This window comes from Magnolia sinica, chromosome 6, assembly GCF_029962835.1.
Source record: "Magnolia sinica isolate HGM2019 chromosome 6, MsV1, whole genome shotgun sequence".
NCBI classification, from domain to species: Eukaryota; Viridiplantae; Streptophyta; class Magnoliopsida; order Magnoliales; family Magnoliaceae; genus Magnolia; species Magnolia sinica.
In genome coordinates this window covers 1,342,605-1,361,966 of record NC_080578.1, presented here as the reverse complement: position 1 = coordinate 1,361,966, position 19,362 = coordinate 1,342,605, and the positions used below count along the sequence as shown (strand labels likewise).

Genomic DNA, 19,362 nt, shown 5'->3' with positions numbered 1-19,362 from the left:
GCTCCCGCCAATGGAAAAAACGCATTTATCCACTTGGATAATGCTTCCGTTGTGCATAGAGTTCGTTCTCCCTCTGTCGCGACTCAGAGTCCAGCGTGTATCGCCGACCACTGGGGTCCACGTTCTGAGTATACCGATGATCAGAACCGTCCATTTTTTGGAATTAATGTGATAAGATCTAGATTTAGAAAATTAATCTGAAAGGATGATTTGATTGTCGCTATCTGTAGATGAATTTTGGACAATGAAAGGGAAATTTTTGATGGCTTGCATTCAACTCTAAAATCAAAGATTACGATCATCAATGAAGAGCGATTATGGGCTAATAACTAACTTATGTTAGTGGAAAGAATATGGACGGTTCAAATCATTGGACGATCTCAACATGTGGGCCCTAGAGTGGGCCACGACAGACGCTGGATTCGTCGCAGCGGAGGCAAAAAGAACTCTGGTGCATATGTTGATGCATTCCATGCAATCTGCATTCTTGAAAGAAAGGAGTTTGGTGAAAAAACAAAGGGAAGGGAGGGGAGGTGTATGATCTGAAAGCATTTGAAAAAATGTCACTTCCAACCCTCTCTTTCATCTCAACCCTCCCTTCTACCCTTCCTATCTCTCATCACCCATCTCTCCCAACGACACCCAAATGCATTACTGTAAGTTCTTTCACATTACATACATAAGCAAGCTTTATTTTTTATTTTTTATTTTTATTTATTTTTAACTACCCAATATCAAGTTCATTTAGTCCAGCATTGCTCCGTTGGACCCACACGTAGACATTTTCAGATGATCCCAACCGTCTGCCTCCCTGATGCTATTTTAGATGGACCACAATGCAAAACCCAAACTCAATGGATGGTTCTGATCATCAATCTGTTCAGTTGAATGTGGATGGTTCTGATCAGTTGAACGATGATTCTGATTGCTGATCTGTTCGGTTGAATGCGGACTGTTCAGCTCCACAAATTGGTGGCAAGGATCATAATTTCAGTGTGATAATTGAATTGTGGCCCACCTAACTACAGCACTGAACAATGGGTCATGTGTGGTGACGGATGCCGGCAAGCCCGGGTCACAAAATCTGTTCCATTCAGAAATTCATAAGCCTTGAAAGTTCCATTACCAATCCTTTTTTTTTTTTTCCTTTTTTTTCAATTTTCTTGGATATCAAAGGAATTAATTACACAAGCGACATTTCTTGAAAGTCTACCATTTATCATTCACCTACAAATCTAGAATGAACAATCATCCACCAAGAATTTTTTCACATGCCATATTTTTACATTGGCAATTTCCACTTCAGAAGAAAAGGAGTGAAGGAAGAAGGGTGGATTGATGTCTTTAGAGATTATTTCATCTTTACTCTGACAAATCACTTTGATCTGGTAATGACGAGTTGGCATTTGATCATGAAAAATCAGGGCACCATTTTCTGTCGTAAATTGGAAGGTTCACTTCATGATGAAGATCGGTTTTGCCGAAGGGACATTTTGAAAGGATTCAGCACTATCATTGGCATGGTACGTGAAACCCGACTTGTAGTGATTTTCAATTGAATATTGAAGCAAACCATTTTTGCATTTCTTTGTAGCCAATATACCCACCCTTTTGATTAATATGCTCCTTTTTTAAAAAATAAAAATAAAATTTAATGGTCCGACTTTGTACCATTGTATGACCAAATTAGAAGAAAGGAGTATGAATACAAAAGGGTGGGTTTATATATAGTAATCCAGCTCCGTACTATTATTCCCTTGATGCAGCTGAAAGAAATGCTGTTATGAAATTCTTCTTAATGTTGTGTTGGTGCAGAATTCTTCACAATGTCTGTTTGCTAAGATTGTTTTCTTTCATGAAAATTAGAATGATGTGATGATGAGTTTCTGCCAGTTGTTATCCCTCTTAGGAAATGATAGCAAGCTCAGGATCGTTCACGGAAATGGCACATGCTGCTGATTTGATCCAACGGAGACAGCGTTCCGAGTTTTTGTGTATGCTTTCTGAGAACTCTTCGCATTTTCTGATGTTCATTCAACTGAGAGCCTTTCAAAGGGCCACAGAATTCGTAAAATACTTTGTGGAAATCATGTGAACCTTTGAGAATTCTTTTGGCAACCTGGAAAAGTACAGAGCTGGAAATGGAATCCTCACGTGGGTTAAATTCCTGCATTTGGGGCCCTGGAAAAGGCAAGAAATGGATTCCAGCTGCAACCTAATTCTGGCTTACAGCCTGTTTTTGGATTCCTGGCCAGAAGCTGGCTTGCAAATTCCAGGGAAACAGACTCCCTCCCAACAGTCACTTTTTTTTTTTTTAATTTTAATAAATAGACCTTTGTAGCCCCCTTCTTTTCCGTTACCCAAACACAGTTTCTGGATTCCATAGAATTACAATCCCAATACCCAAACATGAATAGTAGAATATCTTTCTTCGGGAGTTTGATTCCTGCAAACAAATTCTTAACTTCCAAATTCTAGGTTGCCAAACAACCCCTTAATGGTTCTGAATTCCTACACTTACATGATGTTTATCTTGTTCTTACAGCAAGTATTAAGGGGACCTTATTTGCAGCTATAAAGGTAAGCTGTAGACGATGAATCTTGATTTAGTACATCTGATTAATCTTTCTTGGGTTTACTTGGATTCGACTTCCAAAATTTCTTCGAGAACGTCACATCAAACCTGCTGCAAAATGTAATTATTTCTTTATTGCATGACTGCATGTTGTAGGGGAATCCAGAGCTCATCCCGTCCATCCTGACACTAGCACTGAATGATGCCATGACTTACGACAAGGTCAGACCCGAAATTTTCAGGTTGATTGGAAGTGCGTTATTTTGTACTTGCTCATTGAAGGACCCATGGTCTAGGATCCAGTGTGCATCCACTACCACTTAATAAATGATATTGGCCCTACAAACCCTTGATTGTCCATTTTTGTGATGGACCCAGACTGTTCAACTAGTGGGCCACCTCTTTGATGAGCCATTGCCCAAAAACTGCACTGATTGTAAGTTCAAATTCATAATGGTCCAATAGCTTTAATTTTATATCACTGGCCCATCCATGAGGTGGCCGATAATCTCATTTGTCCAAAATGATCGAAACATTCACCAGTCTTATCAGTTATAGGGTTGCCACCATTAATCGAATGGCGCTGGACGCACACTAGATCCAGCCTAAGGAGTCAGAACCAATTCACCTAGCTGCAGCTGATTTGTTCTGAATAAGTTTGTAGGCTACAAAGTCTGGGGGCCCAAATGGATCGATCCGGTTCAGGTACTTATTGCCTGTAAAAGTATACTCCATTGGGAAAATGTGCAGTTTCTTTTCGTGAATTCAGACTACAGACTCTCAATATTTCTCCTGCATTATTTTATGCACCGTCCTTAACATGGTTCAGGTTTTTGGATAGCTCAACCAAGTTGTTCGTTCATTCTTTTTTTTTTTTTTTTCCCCCCCTTCTTGTTTAAAGCTTGGAGATAAGCAGACCTGAAAATAAAGGGCTTTCAGCAGCTTTGAGTCTTCTGGAGGAAGCAAAAAAAGAAATAGATTCATACTCCAAGGGGGGACCTCTTTCGTTTGCAGATCTCATCCAATCTGCAGGTGAGATATAAATTTGTTTTGCAGGCATATGATTTGGGGATCATTACCAGGTTCTGCAGTATATTGTTTCTTTCATGAGGATTGTAGGTGAAATTATCTTGCCCATCAAAACATTCTTTCTTGGGGACTTTGGATACACTCATGATCTTGCATGGAAACCATTTATGAGATGGATGTGAAGGGTTCTTGAGTCCTCTCTCCTGAAGGGAGGATAATGAGAATCAATCTTCAATACTACAGATGCACTTTCATGAGATGGATGTGAAGAATGCCTTTTCTCCAAGAAGCTACAAAACATTGAATGTTTGTTATTCCCTTCTACTTAAAAACCAATGACAACACCCGGCATTCTGTAGTTCTCCTTCCTTTCTGGACAACATTGTGGTGGTCCATCTAATCTTTGTCGAGTAGTCTCTTTGAAAGGTCCCTTTTTTTATATGAATTCTAATGGCTATGTTGTTCATATGCTCCTTAGTCCCTTTTGAGAATTACTATGAGTTCTGTCTAATGCTCAAACATGCTCTTATTCCTAGGTTCCACCTACACCTTGGTGCTCCAAATCAGCATCCATCTTTTCAGAGATTTGGTTGCTTCAAATGAAGCTAACATTTGTTTGGTTGATACATGTAATCAATATGCTAACAATTTTCTTCATTGATGTTTTGGGGGAAACCAAAATGTTGATATGAAAAAACCAAAAGTCACACATGAGGAAAAGAAATGTTTGGAAAGGACCACGATGACCTGTTTGTTTTAGCACACGTGATTTCCATTAAAAAATGTTAAAAGGCTAAAGCTCAAATAGCGAGAGCTGTCTCTTGTAAGCATGGAAATCTAGATTAATTTCTTTCTTTCTTTTAGAAATCGGTTTACTCCCTTTTCGAGGAAAACCATGGAAATGAAAATTTGTTTTCCATCCCTATTTTTTGTTTTCATAAAAAGGAGGAAATGTCACATCTGTGGAAATGAATTTCATTTCCACGGTTTTCAAAGTTTTCCACCAATCCAAATAGCCTTAAAAGTCTTGATCAAGTTCATTTGCAAACACAATTAATCGATCACCTTTTGGTTTGATCACTTTGAAGCAACATTCTCAGCTACCATTTATTAAAAACAAAAAGGTTCTAAGCTATGACTTTGGGTCTACTAATCTTCACTTAAAACAACACTCCACAAAGATCCTAGAATGCATTGTTCTTATTTCTGTACTTTAAACTTTATTGCTGCATGCAGCACAATCTGCAACAAAAAATACCTTCCTGGCTTCAGCAATCCGCAAATGTGGGGGAAATGAAGAGAAAGGGAACTTAGTATACACCGCATATGGTTCAAATGGTCAGGTCTGTCCCTCAATTATTCCCTTTTTATTGCATGTTTTCCAAGCACACATCCTTTCATCTCATCAATTGATTCTTCTATTGACACTAATGCCACTAAAGCTAAGAAATATTTAGATTATACTTGTGAGAAAATTAACAAATACTCGTTATCTTCAAATAGAAAAAGAATATGCACAGACCTATTTGTTCAAGCACAGACAATTTCCTGACTTTTGAGGGTGTATCCCACACACAAGTTCTTTCAGTGTGGCAAAGCTCTGGTCATATGTGCAAATTTGAAATGGACTTGTAGGAAAAAAAAGGGGGGGGGGGGGGGGTCCTATGTAGAAATTCAGGTCCTGCACCATCCAATTAAGACACGAGTCTAGATTCACAAAATCCAATAAGCTGATTTTGTGGAGACTGGATTCATACAAGATTTGCTTCAAAAGGGCCTCGATCCAAATATTGCTCATTTTGTTAGCTTGTCATAAGCTGAAAAACTCCTGGTTCAAGGCTATTTATTGGAGGCTTATGGAGGTCATTACTTGATACTGCCTCCAATGTTACAGGATGCATGATATGTGAATGCGAGAAATCTGGATCCTTTATTTATTGGACTTTCGTGAAACCATGGATGGGAGTTCTTTGTTAGTGACTAATAGGGAACTATCGTATTGTACATGATATTTGTACCTATGGGGCCTTATGGTTATGTACATGATGTTTCTTGGCCTTCTTTATCAAATGTGGACTGTTGACATAACGATCTATTTGAACTCGAACAAACTAGATGGTTAGAATCGTTCCAAATAAGCATAGGCATAGTCTTTAGTTCCTGTTACATCTAAAAAATTCCCTGGTATCGCCAATAAGAAATTGCAGATGAGAGAGATTTTGCCATCGAGAAGCCGAGCTCGAATGAGTCATCATAGTGGTAGTCGTGGCCGCATCAGGAAGGTTCAAGAGAGCCGGCATGGACGAAAGAGGAATCAAGGCAGAGAGTAGCTTTGGGTATGCCAAAGGAGTCGGCACTGGCTGGAGGGAGTGAAGCCAGAGATGGACGATCTTTGTCAAATGGTAGTAGGACAAGCAAAGGCTAAGTCATAAGGCTGTCCTTAGATAGAGCTGAAGTTAGCGAAGAAGGTGGTGAAGGGGATTGGGCTACGTTTGAAAAGAGAAGGTGAGGCGATGGAGCCAACAAAAAGGTAGTAGGGTCGGGTTCTCTTCAAGAACCACCCTACCATATTCATGGCTAATTTCCCAGAGGATTGGTCAGAATTCCACTTATCTAGGGTCTTTGGGAAGTATGGACCAGTTAGGGAGGTTTGTATTCCCAGAATTTGGGGTTTGGCTGTCATTCAGGGGTTTGCATTTGTCTGGATGGGACACTTGATGGAGGCGGATTAGGCAGTGAAGGATCTAAATGGGAAGAGTTTTGGGCAAAGAAAAATCATCATGCTATGGATTCACTACGGGCCAGAGGTTGTGAATTGGAGGGTGAGTAGCAGTGAGAAGGGCTAGTTGTGGGGGAGTGAGCAGTTATTAGTTGTCTCATACCAGTAGCAACAGAGAGTCGTCCAACTATCCTGGTTCGGATCCAAAGCAAAGAAGCTTCGCCCGAGGTTTGGAAGGAGACAGTAGCTTGGGATCGAGGTGGCATTATGGCCGAGGGTGGTTAGGGCCAACATGGTAGTCATGGAACACATTCTAACCAAGGGACCTTGAGGGCGGACATGTAAACCGAGAGGAGCTGAAAGGTTTTCTGTATTTGAGACAACCCAAACGGATTGAATATATAGAGATTACAGTCATCTATACAAGGAAAATAATAAAATCAGAATCTTCTACATATGGAAATAAACTATACAAGGTATACTAGCTATACAAGGTATGTGAGTCTGTCTAACATCTCCCCTCAAACTAATGTTGGTCATCGACAAGTAATAGTTTGCCAACTAGAAATGAGTGACGTGTAGAAGTGAGGGACTTGGTGAGAATGTCGACAATCTGATCATGGGATGCAACATGTGGAAGAGAAATGAGCCCAGACTGAAATTTCTCGCGGATTAAGTGACAGTCAACTTCAATATGCTTCGTCCGTTCATGAAAAATCGGGTTAGAGGCAATCTGAATGGCACTTAGATTATCAACATGGAGTAGGGTAGGATTCTGCAGAGGAATGCTCAAGTCGGAAAGAAGTCCACGTAACTAGACAAGCGCACTACACACAGCGGACATCGCCTGATACTCGGCTTCTGTGCTTGATTTGGAAATAGTGGCCTGCTTCTTACACTTCCAAGGGATGAGAGAAGTGCTGAGAAAAACACAGTAGCCAGTGGTAGATCTTCGTGTGAGAGCACAACCGGCCCAATCAGCATCCGAATAAGCATGAAGGTCCAAAGTCGCTGTGGAGGAGAAGAACAGTGATCGATCTAGAGTTCCACGTAGGTACCGTAGGATACGCAACACCGCAGTCATATGAAGATTCCGAGGAGCAAAAACAAACTGACTGACGACTTGGATAGCGTAGGCAATATCAGGGCGAGTCATAGTTAAGTAAACCAGACTCCCAACTAAACGGCAGTATAAGTCGAGCTATGTAAGTAGATCATCATTGTCACGGCCATATTGAACATTAAGCTCTAAGGGAGTCTGAACTGTCTTCTGATCCGTCAATGATGTCAAGGCGAGAAGATCCTTGGTATATTTATACTAGCTAACCAGGATCCCACGTCGAGAGCGTGAAATTTCAAGCCCAAGAAAGTATGTGAGATGGCCTAGGTCTTTAATCTTGAAGGAGGATTGCAGAACTTCCTTTAAAGCCGAGATGCCAGTAGCATCGCTACCAATCAGAAGTAGGTCATCAACATAGAAGAGAACAATGACAATTTCGCGAGCAGTGGTGTGCAAAAATAAGAATGGGTCATGACTACTTTGAGTAAAGCCAGCACCTGTAACAACATCGTGAAAGCGCTGGAACCATGCCCGAGATGCCTACATGGCTTTCTTTAGGCGATATACCTTATTGTCAGGGATTAAAGAGTCAGGAGGAGGTTTTAAATATACTGTTTCTTAGAGGTTTCCATGAAGAAAAGCATTTTTCACATCCACCTGAGCAAGTAGCCAAGAGCGAACAGAAGATATTGCCAGAAGAGTACGAACAGTTTTCATCTTGGCCATGGGAGCGAATGTCTCATCATAATCAATTCCGTATTTCGGTTTGTGTCCCTAAGCGACAAGTCGAGCCTTGTATCGATCCAATGATCCATCAGACTTGAGCTTGACAGAATAAATCCATTTGCTACCAATTAGCTGTTGGTCAGCGAGTCAAGTGACAATGTCCCATGTATGATTATCATCCAATGCCGCAAGTTCTTCTGCCATAGCCTTCTTCCAACAATCATGAGTGATTGCCTGAGAGTATGAAGTAGGAATAGAAACAGTATCCAGAGTAGCATTCATGACAGACATAGAGCATATCAAGCGATCAGGCGCTCGATATACACGATCGGAACGACGTAGCGAGGTAGGTTCAGGATCTGCAACAGGTACAGTAGGTTCGGGTTGAGTAATAGGTGGTGGAGCTGTACGTGGTCGACGTGAGTAAACCTGCAATGGACGAGGGAGAGTACTCGAGGCAGAAGGAATATCAGGAAATGTGGTTAGACCAGGAGATTTTAGGGCGTGTGGAGGAGGAAGAGATGAATAAAAGGTAATATGTTCAAGAAAAACAACATGTCGTGAAACCCGAACACTACGAGAAACCAGATCATAACATTAAAAACCCTTCTGAGTTTCTCCAAATCCCAAGTACATACATTTGATCGATTTTGGAGATAGTTTGTTACGCTCACGTGAAGCCAGGTGAACATAACAGACACAACCAAAAACACGAAATGTGGAATATGCAGGAGGTAAGCCGTAGAGAACAAAGTATGGAGATTTACTGGGTTGGTATCCGGTTAATCAAGTAGACTGAATGTAACATAGCTTCCGCCCAGAAAGAACGAGGAACACTCATAGTTGTCATCAGGGTGTTGGCAATTTCAACAATATGACGATTTTTTCGTTCTGCCACCCTGTTCTGTTATGGAGTATCAGAATAGGTGGTCTGATGAATAATCCCATGACCCTGAAGAAATGTACGAAAATTGGTTGAGAGATATTCCCCCCTTGAGTCAGAACAGAGAGTTTGAACTAGAACCCGAAATTGAGTCTCCACCATAGAGTGTAATATCTTGAATTTTTCAAAAACTTGTGACTTTGAGTGCAGAAAGTAAATCCAGGTGTAACGTGTGAAATCATCAATGAATATAACATAGTATCGTAACCCAGATAGAGACATAATTGGTGAAGGACCTCAGACATCTGTATGCACTAGTTCAAACGTAGAAGATGATTTTGTAATACTTAAAGGAAAAGGAATACACTTATTTTTTAAAGACAATAAGATGAACAAGAATAATCCAAATCTTTTTTATTAAGAGAAACGTTCCCTAACATGCCAGAAGAAAATAACTGAATTGACTGATCGGAATGTGGGTGAACTAGGCGAAAGTGCCACAGTTTCCACAATTTATTTGCCGAACAAATATCTGATGAAGATGAAGAAAAGAAACAACGAGCCGGAGTGACAGATGGATCAAAGTCTAGCACGTACAGACGACCATGCCGCCTACCCATCCCAAGTACCTTCCCCGTTGCTAGATCCTGCACAAAACAACAGTTGGGAAGAAATATGACTAAGCAGTTATTGAATGTGAGTTGACCAACTGAAGTTAAATTGGAGGAGAGGTTAGAGACATGAAACACATCACGAAGGATGAACTAGCGATGAGCAGAAGAAGATAAAGTCAATGATCCAATGGACTGAATAAGTAGTCTAGTGCCATCCACAGTAGAAATAGCCTGATTTCCAGTGTAGGGACGAATGTCACGAAGATGGGATACAACACCAGTCATATGATTGAAAGCACCCGAATCGAAGAATCATGTAGAAGATGGGGATATACCTGACAAACCGGCCGTAGAAAGGGCTTAAACGATTTGCTGGAGTATCGTAGGAGTCAAAGGTGATAAAAGACCTTCAGCAGAAACAGTAGAGGCAGAATCACTAACAGACGGCTCGGAAGAAATAGCGGCAACGGTAGCAGAAAGAGCACGACCACGGCTATGACCACGACCACCACGTCCACGGCCGAAAGAAGATGCATAGGCACGTGTACGGCAGTCCTGAATACCATGACCAGTCCGTCGACAATAAGCGCACCATTCTTTGCATTGAGCGACAACATGACCCACCTTGTTGCAGCCGCGACAAGTCAAAGGAGTGGAACCACATGTTGGTGTAGTGGTGGACACAACAAGTACCATATCAGATGATCCCGGAGTTGAGGAAGGAAGAGAGAGAACTTTCAGTCATTGTTCCTCAGCCAATAAATCATTAATAACCGAATTCAATGAAGGAGTAGGGCTACGGTTCAAGAGAGCAGCCCAATAATGCTCAAATTCCGGATGCAGCTTCATAAGAAACTGTCGAACTTGCGCACGCTCGCACATAGTTTGAAATATCTTATAGTCATGAGGAAATGTTGGATCCATCATAGCCATCTCTGTCCAAATTGTGACAACTTTGGAGTAAAATGATTGAATACTGTCGTCACCCTGAGTAAGGTTAACGAGATCTTGTTCCAGGCGGTATAATCGGGCCGCATTACTCTTTTGATAAATTGTCTGGAGATGTTCCCACATTGCCTTAGCAGTGCGATGAGGTGTGAGGCCAACAACAATGGAACGATCGACTGAATCGAAAATCCAGGTAATAATCCGTCCATTGTTCATTTCCCAATCAGCTAATTTGTCAGCATTGGTGGAAGTGGAGATAGGAACAGATCCATCAATTAGTCCTCACAAACCACGACTCTTGAGGAAGTTCTGAAAATGGATGACCCATAGAGAATAGTTGGTACCATCAAAACTACAACGTGGGGCCTCTGTACGTGATGAGTTCTTGTCTATTGATTTGAAGTAATGTAAAGCACCCAAGGAGTTGCAACAGAAGAAAGTTTTAGATGTACCGTACAGCAGGAGATACCCAAGGGAATGCAGTTTTTGGATCTGGCAGAATAGCAACAACAACAGGGGCTCTGGCGGAACAAAAGAATGCTGGATCTGGATCAGGATGAACAGAGGGGCGTGGGAGCGGGTTCTGGATCTGGATCAGGATCCAGAGCTGGTGCTGGATCTGGATCGGGATGAACAGAGGGTTGCTGGATCGAGACGACGCAGGTGCGCAGAGGGGCCGAGCAGAGGGTCCGGACAAGCAGAGGGGTCGGACGAGGAAGGTGCGCAGAGGGGTCGAGCAGAGGGACCGAACGATGCAAGTGCACAGAGGGGTCGAGCAAGGGCACAGAGGGACCGGACGATGCAGGGGCGGTCGGATCTGACAGGTGGTGTCGGTTTTTTATCAGTGATGCTTTGATACCATGTAAACCGAGAGGAGCTGAAAGCTTTTCTGTATTTGAGACAACCCAAAGGGGTTGAATATATAGAGATTACAGTCTTCTATACAAGGAAAATAATAAAATCAGAATCCTCTACATATGGAAACGAACTATACAAGGTATACTAGCTATACAAGGTATGTGAGCCTATTTAACAGGACAATGCTAGATTGTTTTTGGAATCGCCAACTCATATCCTTGACTCATGTGGTGTCTAGCTCAACGCCCACGTGGTGGTGGAGACGCATTCAGATTTGCTGGAGAATGTTGCGCGTGTGGGAGATAACTTATTCTTGCACACATGTAATAACCTTATTATCCCCTCCATCTTCACCTTTATCCGCGACTTCTCCAGGCCTTCCTCTTCTTTTCGAGGGGTCTTCGGACACTGGAGCGGTCGTGGAAATTTTTCATCCGCTAGTCCTCGTCAATTGGGTTTCTCTGTATGTTTTCGGGCTTCCTTCAGGTGCCAGTCCTAGGGAGCACAACAGTGAGTTGAGGGCTTTGCTCTATGTTGGGGATTCTTCAGAGGCTCTAGTTGTTAAGCCCTTCAACTAAACGTCGGGATCCTTGGTGACCAAGGGCTTTTGATCAATCTCATAGGTAAGAGCAGTATTTCGTTAGTAATCGAGGAGGGGAGTGGTGCCCCAGTTGTCTAGGGTAAGTGTTGGATGAGGGACACTATTAGTCACGTGGGCCGATTGTTACGTGTGACTTTCGGTGATTGTGATGAAGATTACATTGGCCTATTCCAGTTCGTCAAAGCAAGGGGCATATAGAAGAGGAAAGAGGGAATTCAAGGGATGATATACTTAGTAGTAAAGGGATGAAGGGAGCTAGCTGGACCTAGGATTCTACCCCATTGAGATTCGGATGCGATTCCCATAAGTGCTAGGAAGGGTAGAGGGGTAAGAATTATGTCATCATGAAGGTATTATCTTGGAATGTAAGGGGGTTAGGGACTCGGCAGAAGAGGTTGATCTCCATGATGTTTACGGAAGATCTAAGGCCCAATTGATTGCGCTAAGGGAGAATAAATGTAATCCATTGATCAAATGTTGGTGCACTCTATCTGGGGTGGCAGGGATCGCGATTGGGTTGCTCTTACAGTGGATGCATTGGCCAAGGGTATCCTAGTTCAGTGGGATTCGAAATTTTGGTCAAAGCAAGATTGGAGCAATGGTGCTTTTCAGTTTTTTTGGTTCTAAAAAAGGCTTCTTCGGGTTTCAAGTTGTTATTTACAGTGGTGTATGGATCTAATCAGCCAACATTAAGGCCCCCAGTTCTAGGATAAGTTAGACTCCACCTGCACTAGATGGCAGCTGTCAAGGTAGGTAGGGGTGACTTCAATGTCATTTGGTTTGCCTTTGAGAAGCTAAATGGAGATAGAATCAAAAGTAGTATGAAGGGCTTCTCCAATTGGGTGTTTAGAAACGACTTTGTGGATATTCCCATGGGAATTGTAAATTTTATGTGGGCCAATGGTCAAGAGAGGGTCACAATGACCAAGCTGGATAAATTCTTAGTGTCCTTGCCCTTGGGGGAGAGGTTCCCATCGATGAACCAAAGGGGCCTTCTGAAGCTAGTATCCAACCATTACCCGGTGTTGTTGGAGGTGGTTGAAGAGAATTGGGGCCCTAGACCATTCAAGTCTAGGATAATATGGCTTGAAGTTGAAGGCTTCCATGAATTTGTGAAAGTTTGGTAGTCATCATTTGAGGTGGAATGTTTTATAGGGTTTAAGTTGTTCTAGAAGCTCAAATTGCTTGAAGGCAAGCTTAACGTATGGAAGAGAAAGGTTTTCAGGAAGTGGGATGCAGCAATGGATGATATTCTAGGAAGAATTCAAGCTCTAAATATAAAAGAAGTGGCCAGTGAGCAGTCAGTAGAAGAGATTTCTGAAAGGGCTAAATTAGTGTTTGATTACAGGAATCAGCTAAAGGAAGAAGAAATTAAATGAAAGCAGAAGTTTAGAGTCACGTGGTTCAAGGAGGGAGATAAGAACACCAAGTTCTTCCATGGGATAGCTAGTGCCCGTGTGAGAGCTAATCGAATCCAAAGTGTGTCAATGGATGAGTCTAGAATTAATGTGAAGGATTAGATTTACAAGTTGATTATCGATTTCTAGAAGAATCCCCTCTCGAGTGAGGGGTGGAAGTGGCCGATGCTTGACAGCCTTGAGTTCAACAGATTATCCAAAGAAGAGGCATCCTTCCTTAAGAGCCAGTTTCGGAAGATGAAATATGTGGTGGATGCTTTGGGTAGGGATAAAGTGTCAGGGTCAGATGGTTATTTGTTAGCCTTGTTCCAGGTCTTTTTGGGAAATGGTTAAGGGGGACGTGCATGGTTTTATAGCGGGATTCTCTGAAGGTAGTAGGCTGGCAGCTGAATTAGCAACTCTTTTATAGCTATCATCCTGAAGAAAGAAGTCACAGTGTGCTTATAGGATTTTAGACCCATAGGTTTTATTGGTAACCAGTACAAAATTCTAGTGAAATTGTTGGCTTCCAGGTTCCAATTGGTTCTTTGGAAGGTTATTTTTTATAATCAAGGGGCATTTGTTGTTGGCAGGTAGATAGTGAAGAGCACCCTAATTGCTCATAAATGCATTGAATCGTGGCATAATAGTGGCAAGCAAGGAGTTATTTGCAAGCTTGTTTTGGAAAAAGCCTACAACCACATGGACTGGGCTTTCCTTAACTACATGTTGGGTTGGCTCGATTGTGGCAACAATAGATCTTCCCGAGGGCTTTGCAGGGAGATTCTCTTTCTACTTTCCTGGTTGTGGTAGTCGTGCTTGGAAAAATGTTGCATAAGGGCCCAGGCTTATAGGTCTTATCAATGGGTCTAAATGGCAACTGTGATTGCTGGATTTCTCATCTTCTGTTGCTATTTAGGTGCCCAAAGTCAATGTTGACAACATTGGAGAAGCATAGGAGAATTTTCCTTAGCAAGGAGCTCTGGAAAACCACAAGTTCCATTTGCTGGAGTGGGGCAAAGTGTGTAAACCCTTCGAAGGAGGAGGTGTAGGTATAAACATTGTTGTCAAATAGCATAAGCAATCGTATGTGACCCAAGAGGGCTATGCGCATATGCAATCACATATGCCATCACACAGCCCCAAAAAAACCTACATTTTTTAATGGCATAATCACATGTGTGATCACATAATTGCATAAGCCATTGCATATGCCATTCCATAATTTCACAAGTCATTGCATAGGCCATTGCATAATGCCCAATTGTCATAAAACCGCACATGTGACTATTGCGTATGTGGTATATGCTCCCAAATTGGCTTATGCGATCGCATATGACAATGCTGGGTATAAGCAGACCGGAAGCAGTGAACTCCGCTTTGCTGGGCAAGTGGATTTGGAAGTTCGAAATAGAAGAGGGGAGTTTGTGAAGGGAGGTCATTGCTAACAAATACACGTCAGGCAAATATGGGGTGGGACTTATTAGTAGATTCATGGAAATGCCAAACCAACCACACTTGCAGGCTGCCAATAGAATTTTGAGATACATTACAGGTACTCAAAATCATGGTATATTTTATGCACCTGTTACCAATTCAGAACTTGTTAGATACACAAACAACAATTAGGTAGGTCATGTTGAGAAGCAGAAGAGTATTTCCGGATGTGTTTTATCTTGGTTCGGATGTGTTCTCATGGTTATCATAGAAACTACAGGTAGTTGCACTCTCAACTGCAAAAGTAGAATACATTGTAACTAGTTCTAGTGCGTGGTAGCGGTTTGGCTAAAAAAGATGCTTGGCAAACTGAATCACAATCAGGAACATCCGGCAAATATCATGTGTCACAAGAAGTCAATACTTGCATTGACGATATCAAGTGTCTCTATATACAGATCTCATGAAAGAAAAGGAGATAGAGCTCAAGTTTAGCAGATCGAAAGATCAGATGGCTGATAATTTTAGGAAAAGATTGAAGAAAAAAGATTTTCTCAGGTTGAAGGTTGTGCTGGGAATGAGAGGAAGTCAAGTTTTAAGGGCGGTTGTTAGAAGTCAAGTATACTTGATTTCCGAGTCTTGGTATAACTAGGATTAGAATTAGTTGTTATTTGCTTTTTTGGCAGGTTTCTATTTTAAGCTTGAATCCAAGTTGGCTTTCTATTTTAAGTGTGAGTCTGTATTGCTTTAGAGAAATTATAAATAGATGAGAGAGAGAGGTAGCGTTGAGAAAGTGATAAATTATTTTTTATTTTACTCTCTTTCATCTATTGTACGTGTGGTGTGAAGGTTAGTTCTCTTAGAACCAGACGCATGGCTCATTGATTCAAGTTGCCATAGCAACTGTGGAAGAGGGATTTCGTACCCTACATATTGAAGATGTTTCTTCTCTCTTGTAATCCATTAAAATATGAAGGTGAATGTTCATGTAATGTTGTTTTAATGTGGACAGTGGGGCTTGTTTGATAGAGAATTCGGGCGGGTGGATTCTCAAGAACCAGACCCGGAGGGGAGGATTCCACAGTGGGAGAAGGCATCTGTCCAGAAAATGAAAGACAAATTCTCTGCCATTGGCTTTGGGCCTCGCCAGGTAATTACTTCATCACCTTCAAATCGTGATTGCGATTTATGGTTTCAAGTGTTGTGTACCTACAGAAGCTGCATAATGGATAAACTTACTCTAATTTCAGACATTTTTATGTTGTTTTGGTCCTTTAAAATATCCAAATGATCATCGTTAGTCAAATCTTCCTGTAATTAGGGATCGCATGGGTTGGACTTGCCTGTTGGCTTCCTGGCCATACCTGCCACTTGCGATGCATAGATCTGCGCCTGAATATCAGGCCCATTTAATAAATGGGTCAGGCTCTTTCCTGGGTTTGACGTCTTTTTGAATGCCTGAGGGACAGCCCAAATTCATGCCTTGTTACATGTAGTGGCCTGGACCTGAATCTCTTGCTTGGAAAATAAAGGACTGAACTAGCCTGAGTATGCATAGTCGGCGTGACTTGTGCTAACTGAGCACTGCACTGAAGGATCATGCATTAGATCCACTCTTTCCATCAGTTATGCTGCTGCATTTTTACCATGGATTCTAAAAATTAGTCAATCCAAGACTTAGGAGGGCACACCACAAGAAGCAGCATAAAATCATGCCTAAAACATCTAAATTCACACAGTGTGGCCCATGTGGGTGTTGGAATGCCCATGATTTTCGAGGCATCCCTTCATCCTGGTGGGGTATGTCAGATGAATAGATGGGCTAGCATATATACACCACAGTGAACCCCACACATTTTGGACGATTTTAATGGCGGGTGTCCCCTTTCAACTGTTGCCATGGCGTAGCCCACCTGAGTTTTGAATAGGCCTGATTTTTGGGCCCCTGTTGAAACACAGGACAGTACACCTTTGGACGGGGTGGATCTCATCCATCCATGTCAGTGAACAGTCACACCCCCATATAACCATGCAAGTGACACAATAAACAGGCAAGGCTTGGTTCAGGCCTGAACTTTGTCCATTGCCACATCTATGTGGAAGCTGAATAACCAACCAAAAGATTTACTTAATGCTGCAATTAACAGTAGGACTATCAGAGACATTTTAGAAGCTCATGCTTGAAAGAAATCTGAATTTCGGGCTCAATTGACGATTTTCTTCTAGCTTGGCATGGAGGGGGAGTTGGGAAATCAGAGAAGAAGATCTGGAGGCTTAGTGGGCTAGCAGTTCTGTGGGCGCTTTGGTTAGAAAGAAATAGTCGAGTGTTCAAGAACAAGAGCAACTCAGCGAAAAAAGTTTTTAGGAGGGTTAAATCTATAGTTGTAGAATGGGCTTTGGCTTCGGCTAGCCGTTCTTCTTTCCCATTGGGCTGGTAGCAATTGGCCTTTTGGATTATCCTTTTGTATATATTGGCTTTGGCCTTTAATGAAACTATCATCTTTCAAAAAAAAAAGAAACCCGAATTTTCAAGACCCGCTAGTTATAGTGATTGATTTTGATGAAAACTTCTCATTGTTTTGCAGCTTGCTGTTATGTCTGCATTTCTGGGACCTGACCAATTGGCGACTGAGAGTCGATTGGCATCGGATCCAGACGTTCTTCCATGGGTCCAGAAATATCAGCGTAGCCGAGAAACCGTGTCTCAAACCGACTATGAGGTGAGAACTATACTCAAAGCTTCTGTTTTCCCTCACGTGAAATCTGTAGTTCAATTTCATGAAAAAGAACAATGTGTGCGCGCATACATGCATGTGATGATCATATCCAATGGGTCAGACTCCTAATTTATCGCCCAATCATCAGATAATTTCCACACTATCATGCGTGTGCAACATCCAACATGTCCCAATGATTGGCCTCACCATGAGATTTACCTTGTGCAAAGACCAGCCCAATCCACTTATCAGGTGGACCATACCATAAAAAGCCATGTAGAGATTGTGCTGCTTTTTGCATTGGGTGACCCTCATAGAGTGATTGGCCTGATTGGAAGTTGCACACATGTAATAGATTGGAAATTATCCATGTGTGTTTGTGTGTCTGTGCAGAGAACCAGAAATCCATGTCACCCCACCTCTCAAGGATCCAAACCAAGAGAAGACGAGGCTCACCTAATCCAATTCAAGTGTCCCAAACCAGAATATGATTAACCAAGATTAATCCTTCTTTTTTCCCTTTTCACTTTCAAGATGATCCTGAATTCCTTATAAGATAATCCGTTTTTGTTTGCAGGTTGATCTGATAACTACCCTCACAAAATTAAGTCGCTTGGGCCAGCAAATAAATTATGAGGCGTACACATATCCTGTCCAAAGGGTGGATTTGAGCAAACTGAAATTGTAAAAAAAAATAACAATAAAATAAAATAAAATCAGATGTAAGAAGCTCACCAGAGCCGGCTAATTTTCAAAGATTTTACAGAATACTCGGTCGAAGCACTCATAAGCAGCCTCTCAAGTTTTCTCAGTAACTTCTACTCAATCTGCGTCGTTCTGTATCAGCACTAGTCTGATTCATGAGTTTGTGAAAAAATGCACTTGTTTTGAACTATTTGTTTTCAGAGAATGTAATATGTGCCACTCTAATGAATTGAAATTGGCATAGAGATGAGCAGAAATGCCATGTTATAGTTGTTTCTGCAGTGAGATCAGGGATTGAAAATCAGTTAGTGTACCATATCAGTCACTACCCAAACCGGGGCGATGTCGACAAAATTTGTATGTACTGGGACGATATTTTAACCTTTGCTTGAGATTTCATCCAATACCTCATTTCAAGCAACGTGGTGTTATTCTTTGGGTTGGGACCCACCGTTGTGATACGTGCCAATTGTCCAGTGGGCCCCATCTGGATGGAAACGGCACCAACACCCTCCCAACTCACTGTTCAAAATGAACTACCCCCAACTAGTCTGGGATGAACAAGCATAAGTGGCTCGCCTGTTGAGAATACCTTAATTTTTATTTTTATTTTTTTGTCAGGGGATGTTCAAGCCCTATGTCTGACAACCTCATGCTCTTTTTCATTGGGTCATGTCAGGGCCACAACACTAATAATGCATGTACCTCGTAGTGAGTGATGGTTCACACCCGTGCTAAGAAAGTTCCTTAACAATTACGGGTCATCCACTTTTCCTCCTAAAGAAGGGTGGAGGTCTGGATTGTGGGATCCACAGGTTGTTTGTATGACATCCATCACTTCCAACAGGTGTACTCATAATGATTAAATAATTTTTTTTAAAAAAATCAAGGTGATCCAATCATTAGTGGGCCACCTGATGTTAGATCCACATGATTTTTAGTCTATCCCATCATCATGATCAGGTGTACTTGCTGAATGGGTTGGATGTCATACACAAATCCCATGGGCCCAAAATGCACTATTCCAATGGATTTTAGAAAGAAAGGGAGGGAGGGAGGAAGGGAGGGAGAGAGAGAGAGAGAGAGAGTAGAC

General features: G+C 41.8%; 1 protein-coding gene across 2 annotated transcripts; it reads left to right on the top strand.

Moving 5' to 3' along the window:
- The first annotated feature begins 476 nt into the window (after window positions 1-476).
- Window positions 477-18,573, top strand: LOC131247891 (thylakoid lumenal 29 kDa protein, chloroplastic). Of its 2 annotated transcripts, XM_058247831.1 has the most exons (11): window positions 477-656; window positions 1,425-1,523; window positions 1,910-1,994; window positions 2,546-2,580; window positions 2,732-2,797; window positions 3,240-3,280; window positions 3,477-3,607; window positions 4,841-4,947; window positions 15,860-15,997; window positions 17,433-17,567; window positions 18,142-18,573. In XM_058247831.1, the coding sequence occupies exons 1-11, from the start codon at window positions 561-563 to the stop codon at window positions 18,250-18,252; spliced, it is 1,044 nt and encodes a 347-aa protein (XP_058103814.1). In that variant the 5' UTR covers window positions 477-560; the 3' UTR covers window positions 18,253-18,573. The 2 variants fall into 2 exon arrangements, with proteins under 2 accessions (XP_058103814.1, XP_058103815.1); XM_058247832.1 differs by lacking the exon at window positions 477-656 and having other exon boundaries at window positions 1,435-1,523; window positions 1,894-1,994.
- Window positions 18,574-19,362: the final 789 nt, after the last annotated feature.